The sequence below is a fragment of the Amblyraja radiata genome, chromosome 25 (genome assembly GCF_010909765.2).
Source record: "Amblyraja radiata isolate CabotCenter1 chromosome 25, sAmbRad1.1.pri, whole genome shotgun sequence".
Taxonomy (NCBI): Eukaryota; Metazoa; Chordata; class Chondrichthyes; order Rajiformes; family Rajidae; genus Amblyraja; species Amblyraja radiata.
Window position 1 is genome coordinate 14,764,049 of NC_045980.1, and position 9,446 is coordinate 14,773,494.

Here is a 9,446-nt window from a genome sequence, read left to right on the forward strand (position 1 = left end):
CTGCCAGAGGAGGTAGTTGAGGCTGGTCCTGTGGTAACGTTTCAGAAAATGGATAGGACAGGTTTAGAGGGATATGGGGCAAATACAGGCAGGTGGGACTAGTGTGGATGGGACATGTTGGCTGTTGTGGGCAGGTTGGGCGGAATGGCCTGTAAAACTATGACTATTCTGATATTACACATTTCCTTCATCTCCCAGAATGAGACCGCGGACGGGCAGTCTGGGATTACTGTTCAGTATTCAATCCGCATCCAGTTTTACTTTGGCATCATGCTTTTCCAAGTCCGGGTCTGATCTCGAGCGACTTAAACTGAGACAACGAAAAGGTTTTTTGAAAGCATCTTTGAACGCCGAACTTGAAAAGTAGTAAATGACTGGGTCCATCACACTGTTGAAGTACGTGATGAACAAAGTATTGTGGAAGATGTCCACCGCGACCATGTAGGACTTGCAGTCCGTGGCACTTCGTAGCTTGGTGATTAAGACGGCGACCACGGCGACGTTGGTCGGCAGGAAGCAGAGTACAAAGACAGTGGACACCGCGATCACAAGCTTCATCGCTCGCTTGTAATTCGCCCTCATTTCAGCTTTCATCTGCTTTAACCTCCAGACGATGCGGGTGGTGGAGAAAAGAATCACCGAAAACGGCAAAAGAAACTTGAAGACAATAAAAATGGTGTATGTCCAGATAGCCGTGGGACCCAGTTTGTGATTTATCTTGAAGGGTTCACAGTTGGTCACGTTTTGGTGCTTAAAATCGTGTCGTTCCTTCAACAAGTGAGAACAAATCGCCACCGCCACAACCCACAGGACGCCAGCTAGCTTCGCCGCACACTTGGGAGATATCTTGTTAAGTCTATGGAAAGGGTGGACCACCTTAAAATAGCGGTCGATGGCTATGACCATCAAGAAGATGATGCTGCAAATCCGGTTTAAAGAGATCATGAACACTTTCAGGCGGCAGGGAACGTCCCCGAAGACCCAGTCCTTGCCACGGACAAAGTAGTCGGCTCGAAAGGGCAGGCAGCAGATCAGCAGCGTGTCCGCGATGGCCAGGTTCAGCGAATACACTGTGTTGGGTGTCCAGGATTTCACGTGGAAAGAGAAGATCCACAGAGCGATTGAATTCCCAATGAATCCCAGGACAAAGGTTATAAGGATGACTGGGGGGTTGTAGGATGAAGCGATGTCCCCAGCAGAGCATTCCCTCGTCTCGTTGTCCATCCTCGACAGCGTTGCAGTGGATTCGGTGAGTAACAGCTGAAGTATGATGTACTTTATATGGAGCCCTGCCCTGCCCTGCCCTGCCCTGCTGCCGCTGCTGTTGGGTGGAGCTAAAATAGTCAGAACAGAAGATTGTATCATGATTTCTCTCATTTCAAGTTACCCTTGCACTCCCTCTCCCTCTCGTCCTCTTCGGCCCGCTAGTTCCCCTGTTTGTGTTCACATATCCCCTCACCACAGCTAACACTGCCTCGGGAATGCAACCACTATATATTGAATATTGAACCCACTGAGTTACTCCGGCATTATGTGTCTACCTTCCCTATATATTGAAGATAGAAGATTGAAGAAAAGTGCTGGAGTAACTCAGCGGGTCAGGCAGCATTTCTGGAGAAAAGGAACAGGTGACGTTTCGGGTCGAGACCCTTCTACAGTCTGAGAGTCCAGGGGAGAGGGAAACAATCAGGACAAATCAGAGATGATAACACACCCTCTTTCCCCAGCCAACAATGGACCATTGTAGGCTCCGCCTTTCCTGGGTCATCGGTGCCGGCTCTGATATGTTCTGAAGCATCCTCACCACAGGCATCACGGTGTGGTATGGAAACACCACACAGACAGAGAGGAAGGCTCTGCAAAGAGTCATAAAGACTGCAGAGAGGATTATCAGAACGGAACTCCCCTCCATGGACACAATCTACACACAGCGCTGTCAAAAAAAGAGCAGAGAGAATCATCAGAGACACACTACATCCAGCTCACTCCTTGCTCAAACACAAAAACTGCACATACAACCTCAGGCACAGACGAGCGGACAGCATCGCCCCAAACAGAACACGCTTTTTTTTAAGAGCTTCTTCCCTGCCACAGTGAGACTCTTAGCCAAAACAAAATGAACTGATGTCCTGACCTACCTCATAGCATATCATATTATATCATATTATATTGTCTCCTGGGCCTGTGCAATTTACAATGCAATCGACACTTTTATATAGGGTTTGTGCAATTTACAATGCTCTCACTTTCCCCTTTATATAGGGTTTTAGGCACTTTCTTTTTTATTTCTAGAGAAGTATATGTTTTTATAGATTATGTGTCTTTCTGTGTGTCTTTTTAATTTGACTTGACTTGACTCTCCGAACTCTCCGACTCTCCGAACAAGAGTTCCTATGTGTGTAAGCACAAATGGCAAATAAAGTTTTTGACCTTGACCTTCATACCTCCCTCCAGTTTCCCTCTCCCCTGACTCAGTCTGAGGAAGGGTCTCGACCTGAAACGTCATCTATTCCTTCTCTCCACAGATGTTGTCTGACCCGCTGAGTTATTCCAGTATTTTGTGTCTATCTTCGATGTAAACCAGCGTTTGCAGTTCCTTGTATCATAAACATATTGGTGATATGACTAGAGCGGCTGAAACGCACAGCACAAACACGCAATCTCTTCTGCACGCCAAGTCAACATATAGAAACATAAACATAGAAACATAGAAATTAGGTGCAGGAGTAGGCCATTCGGCCCTTCGAGCCTGCACCGCCATTCAATATGATCATGGCTGATCATCCAACTCAGTATCCCGTACCTGCCTTCTCTCCATACCCTCTGATCCCCTTAGCCACAAGGGCCACATCTAACTCCCTCTTAAATATAGCCAATGAACTGGCCTCGACTACCCTCTGTGGCAGGGAGTTCCAGAGATTCACCACTCTCTGTGTGAAAAAAGTTCTTCTCATCTCGGTTTTAAAGGATTTCCCCCTTATCCTTAAGCTGTGACCCCTTGTCCTGGACTTCCCCAACATCGGGAGCAATCTTCCTGCATCTAGCCTGTCCAACCCCTTAAGAATTTTGTAAGTTTCTATAAGATCCCCTCTCAATCGCCTAAATTCTAGAGAGTATAAACCAAGTCTATCCAGTCTTTCTTCATAAGACAGTCCTGACATCCCAGGAATCAGTCTGGTGAACCTTCTCTGCACTCCCTCTATGGCAATAATGTCCTTCCTCAGATTTGGAGACCAAAACTGTACGCAATACTCCAGGTGTGGTCTCACCAAGACCCTGTACAACTGCAGTAGAACCTCCCTGCTCCTATACTCAAATCCTTTTGCTATGAAAGCTAACATACCATTCGCTGTCAGATTACTTCATTATATCAGCAACAACAACAACAACAAACCAAAGTGCTGGAGGACCTCAGCCGGGTCTGGGAGCGTCTCTGGTGGAAAATATTTTATTTTCGAAACTTACGGTTCAGAAGTTACATTTGCGTGATTCCGTTGACTCAGTTTATCAATACCTTCTTCCTCCTGAAAAAAGTGTTTTGCAATAGCGCACTCTGTGATCCCACCTACACTAGTCCCACCTGTCCATGTTTGGCCCATATCCCACAAAATCTTTCCTATCCATATACCTGTGCAAAAGTCTTTTAAATGTTGTTATTAGTACCTGCCTCAACTACCTCCTCTGGCAGCTAGTTTCATATACCTATTGCGTGGAAAAAGCTGCCCCTCGGGTTCCTATTAAATCTTTCCCCTCCCACCTTAAACTTATGTCCTCTGATTCTTGATTCCCCTACTCAGGATAGAAACATAGAAAATAGGTGCAGGAGTAGGCCACTCGGCCCTTCGAGCCTGCACCGCCATTCAATATGATCATGGCTGATCATCCATCTCAGTATCCTGTACCTGCTTTCTCTCCATACCCCCTGATCCCTTTAGCCACAAGGGCCACATCTACCTCCCTCTTAAATATAGCCAATTAACTGGCCTCAACTACCTTCTGTGGCAGAGAATTCCTGTCTAGCCTGTCCAACCCCTTAACAATTTTGTACGTTTCTATAAGATCCCCCCTCTTCTAAATTCTAGCAAGTACAAGCCGAGTCTATCCAGTCTTTCTTCATATGAAAGTCCTGACATCCCAGGAATCAGTCTGGTGAACCTTCTCTGCACTCCCTCTATGGCAAGAATGTCTTTCCTCAGATTAGGAGAGTACGCAATACTCCAGGTGTGTTCTCACCAAGACACTGTACAACTGCAGTAGAACCTCCCTGCTCCTATACTCAAATCCTCTTGCTATGAATGCTAACGTACCATTCGCCTTCTTCACTGCCTGCTGCACCTGCATGCCCACTTTCAATGACTGGTGTACCAATGCACCGAGGTCTCGTTGCATCTCCCCTTTTCCTAATCTGCCACCATTCGGATAATAGTCTACTTTCCTATTTTTGCCACCAAAGTGGATAAACTCACATTTATCCACATTATACTGCATCTGCCATGCATTTGCCTACTCACCCAACCTATCCAAGTCACCTTGCAGCCTCCTAGCGCAGCTAACACTTCCCCCCAGCTTTGTGTCCACCGCAAACTTGGAGATGTTGCATTCAAGAGGTAAAAGAGGTCCCTTTGGTCTCTTTCCCAATGTAGGGGAGTTTAAAACTAGAGCGATTGCATCTCTGGAAAAAATGGATAGGTGACGTTTCTGGTCGGGACCTTGCTTCGGACATTTGCACAGGTATATGGATTGGAAATATTTTGTGGGATATGGGCCAAACATGCACAGGTGGACTAGTATAGATGGGATCACAACTTTGAAACAGAACATTTATTTCATATTGTTTCGCCCAACACCTCCGCACAGTTCGCATTAACCAACCTGATCTCCCGGTGGCTCAGCACTTCAACTCCCTCTCCCATTCCGAATCCGACCTTTCTGTCCTGGGCCTCCTCCTTGGCCAGAGTGACCTCACTCCATGGCCAGCCATTGACCTCACTGCACGTCACTGCTCCTTTGCCTCTTATGTTCCAAGGAGAAAAAGCCCCAGCCTTTTTCTGCTGTCTTATGATATCTCACCTGTGGGTGTCAATGACACAAATATCTCCCAGCAATTTCTTCTCTTGCTTCCCACAATTCTCAAAAGATATTAATCTATATCTCATTAAAGATGTCAACCAGCTTTCAATGACTGTTTTCATCTATCCAGTAATTGTGGAAATAGATTGCTCAATGGGTGGTGCAGCTGGTAGTGTAGTGGCCATTTGCCTTATTTTGTGTGTCATTAATTATGGCATTTGTCTTTAAATTTTAGCTTGCTCGTAATTGTGTGGGTGGGATTTATTATGTAGTCAGGGGCATGTTTGGTGCTGGGTTTCTTGTGCAGAAGCTTAGTTTTAGTTTAGCTGGGAGGTACATGGCAGAAGGAATACCCTTCGACCATGTGGAGTTTTGCTGAGACGCGAGGAGTTTTCTAACTATTAAAAGCGATATGCTGGAGTTTGACGAAGTTTAAAGTGTACGAGTCAGAGAAGAAGGTCGGATGAAAATCTCACTGTTTATCTTCAACAATAAAGAAACAATTCATCAAAAGACTGTGTTATGAAGATTTATGTTACGAGTAGCTCTGAAAGTCTCACGGAGAGCTCACATGCGTATTACGACATTCTCCTAAAGCCCTCTTGGTGGCTAGAGGGAGCAATCTCTTGAACGATATAAAAATCTGCTGCAACAGGTAGAGCTGCTGCCTTATAGAGACCGGCTTCCGATCCTAACCTTGAGTGCTGTCTGTGTGGAGTTGAATGTTTACCCCGTGACTGCGTGGGCTTCCTCTGGGTGCTTCAGTTTCATAGAAACATAGAAAATAGAAAATAGGTGCAGGAGGAGGCCATTTGGCCCTTCGAGCCAGCACAGCCATTCATTGTGATCATGGCTGATCGTCCCCAAACAATAACCCGTGCCTGCCTTCTCCCCATATCCCTTGACTCCACTAGCCCCTAGAGCCCCTATCTAACTCTCTCTTAAATCCATCCAGTGATTTGGCCTCCACTGCCCTCTGTGGCAGGGAATTCCACAAATTCACAACTCTCTGGGTGAAAACGTTTTTTATCACCTCAGTCTTAAATGGCCTCCCCTTTATTCTAAAACTGTGGCCCCTGGTTCTGGACTCGCCCAACATTGGGAAAAAATTTCCTGCATCTCGACGCGAAGGGCCTATTTCCATGTTGTATCTTTAAACTAAACTTTTAGCCTTACTGGAGCCTGAGTAGGAATCGGTCTCAGCACCACTGGTGCCTTGGGTTAGATATCGTTCTAAATGCTGGCGTTGCCTGTGTTGACCAGGTCCCTTAGAAAAGTAAATTTTGTAATATCCTTTCGCAAAATCTTAGGTTGAAAATAATTAGGTTAGCACGTTATTGATGAGGTTTTTTTTTGAAGTCTTTCGAAATTAGGAATCTATTTAATCCCTGTAAATTGACCTTACATATCCACACTCTTTCATTAAATTCACCCCCCACCTCCCCCACAGTGGAAGATTTAATTGCAGATTTGGTGAAAATTATTTTATCTCTATTTTATTTCACTTCCTGTTTCTAAATTTTGAATCAGATTATCAACACGAGCGGAAGAGGCACGTCGAATATTCAATAACATCAGAGAGTACGTGCAAAACCACATATACACAGAAATCTCCAGGTTGTTTAGTGGTGCAGTAACTCAGTGGGTCAGCCAGCACCTTTGGGGAACATGAATAGGTGATGTTTCGGGTTTTGTCCCGACCCAAATCACCACCTATCCATGTAACCCAGATTTTCCCTGACCTGCTGAGTTACTCCAGCACTTTGTACCTTTATTTTATAAACCATCTACATTCTCTAAATTGCTGTTAGTGTCACTGAATAATGATGGCAAGCACAATGCTAGTCAGTGAAGAGTTACCTGTACAATGTCAAAAGCTTCCACTGGCCAAAGGTGGCATGTTGCTGCTATGGATTTGTCAACCTGCAACCTGCAGCATCTAAATGCCATTACGAACATCGCCAGATTCTTCATCTTGTACCAGATGCTGCATGAAAGGGTCAGCAAGACATTGAATAGTACAGCAGCTCACCAAAGGGGTTAGAGCATAGAACAGTACAGCACAGGAACATGCCCTTCAGCCCACTTTGTTTATGCTGAATTCCCTGCCACAGAAGGCAGTGGAGGCCAATTCACTGGATGTTCTCAAGAGAGTTAGATTTGGCTCTTGGGGCAAAAGGAATCAAGGGATATGGGGAAAAAGCAGGAATGGGGTACTGATTTTAGATGATCAGCCATGATCATACTGAATGGCGGTGCTGGCTCGAAGGGCCGAATGGCCTACTCCTGCACCTATGAACATGATGCCAAGATAAACTGATCTCATCTATCTGTACATGATCCATGTCCCTCCATTCCCTGCACGCCATGTGCCCATCCAAACACTTCTTTAAAACCATTATAGTGTCTGCCTGCACCACCACACCCTGGCAATGCGTTCCAGGTCCCCACCATTCTGTGGACCAAACTTACTCCATTAAACTTTTGCCCTCTCACCTTATAGCTATGTCCTCTAGTGTTGGACATTGCAACACATTTCCCATTGCTACTGAAAGTAGATGGAGGCAAGAAAAGACTAGTTCAGGGTCGGCTCCGGCATGGTGGTTCCCTGATAACTGGAGAGCAGTAGGAATCACAGAGCACTGGTCTTTTCTCACCTCCAGATCTTCTGTGAGCATTCACTTTATCCATGCCCCTCATGATTTTGAACACTTCAATAAGGTGTCCCCTCATCCTCCTGCAATCCAAGGGAAAAAGGAAATCATGCACCTGTACTTCCACATTAGCAGAGAGATCTGGGAGTACAGGTACATGGTTCCCTGAATGTGACGGTCCCGGTGGACTGGGTGAAGAAGACATTTGACACGCTTGCCTTCATTGAGAAGGCTATTGAGTATAAAGGTTAGAACATCATAAGTGGTTGACAAGGCCACATTTGGAGTACTGTGTACATTTCTGGTCACCTAGCTGTTGGAAGGATGTCATTGTAGAAGAAATTTGACAGGACGTCAGGGGGACTTGGAGGCTTGAGTTATAGGAAGAGGTTGGATAGGCTGGACCTTTTTACTTTGGATCGCAGAAGGATGAGTGGTGACCTTATTGAAGCGTACAAAATCATGGTCATGGATAAAGTGAACGGCCATTGTCTTTATCCCCCATAGAGGACTAAAACTAGAACACATAGGCTTAAGATGGGAGGGGAGAGGTTTAAGAGGGACCTCAAGGCCACATTTTTAACCCGTGAGGGTAGTCCATATGTGGAACGAGATGCAAGGTGTCCTTGAGCTTTAAGAGTGGACACAGTTACGACTTTCAAAATACATTTGGACTGATATTTGATTAGGAAGGTTTAAAAGGATGAGCAAATTGTGGATGAATGGGACTCGCACAGAATGCTAACTTGACCTGTGTGGACAAGTTGGGCTGAAAGACCTGCTTCAATACTGTAAGGCTTCATCACTCTATGGAATTTAATAAACGGTTATGATTGGATCTGGTAAAATTCTGTTGTATCATGTCAAGTTCAACATCAGAAACTTCAATAGTAAAATATATTTCATTAAATTACTTGGCAATAATATTTTGTGTCATAAACACTCATATCATAAGCAGAACAAAAACAGTTGACTGAGCCGATGCCTCATGGTACCAGAGACCTGGGTTCTGGACTCGCCCAACATTGCGAAAAAATTTCCTGCATCTAGACGCGAAGGGCCTATTTCCATGTTGTATCTTTAAACTAAACTTTTAGCCTTACTGGAGCCTGAGTAGGAATTGGTCTCAGCACCACTGGTGCCTTGGGTTAGATACTGGCGTTGCCTGTGTTGACCATGTCCCTTAGAAAAGTAAATTTTGTAATATCCTTTCGCAAAATCTTAGGTTGAAAATAATTAGGTTAGCACGTTATTGATGAGGTTTTTTTTTGAAGTCTTTCTAAATTAGGAATCTATTTAATCCCTGTAAATTGACCTTTCATATCCACACTCTTTCATTAAATTCTCCCCCCACCTCCCCCACAGTGGAAGATTTAATTGCAGATTTGGTGAAAATTATTTTATCTCTATTTTACTTCGAAGTCACGTGAGTGACTACGTGAAGAACCCCGCTTACGACGCATGCGTGTTATCGCTACACGCATTCGAACTCGTCATCGCTGGAGGAAGGACGTTCCTCCAAATCGGCAGGGGTTGAACCTGCAACAGGAACATAAGGGAACTTCGTTTTCTTTACTTACCCTTTTTTTTTATCTAGAAGGCTGATGAAGCTGGCTGGGGAGAGTCTGCAGATTTGCAGGCAGCCAGCAGCGGCCGGGGCCCGTTAATTGCTTTTAAACAGGAACGGAGCCGACTTTAGCGCCAGGACAACGGTCGCTGGAG

General features: G+C 45.2%; 1 protein-coding gene across 1 annotated transcript; it reads right to left on the reverse strand.

Moving 5' to 3' along the window:
* Positions 1-240: 240 nt before the first annotated feature.
* Positions 241-1,224, reverse strand: LOC116987142 (hydroxycarboxylic acid receptor 2-like). The gene has a single exon (XM_033043019.1). The coding sequence runs from the start codon at positions 1,222-1,224 to the stop codon at positions 241-243; it is 984 nt and encodes a 327-aa protein (XP_032898910.1).
* Between the last annotated feature and the right edge of the window lie 8,222 nt (positions 1,225-9,446).

What these genes read in the sequence shown, in the direction of transcription:
- LOC116987142 (XM_033043019.1), bottom strand. Translation starts at nt 1,224, where the DNA reads ATGGACAACGAGACGAGGGAATGCTCTGCTGGGGACATCGCTTCATCC.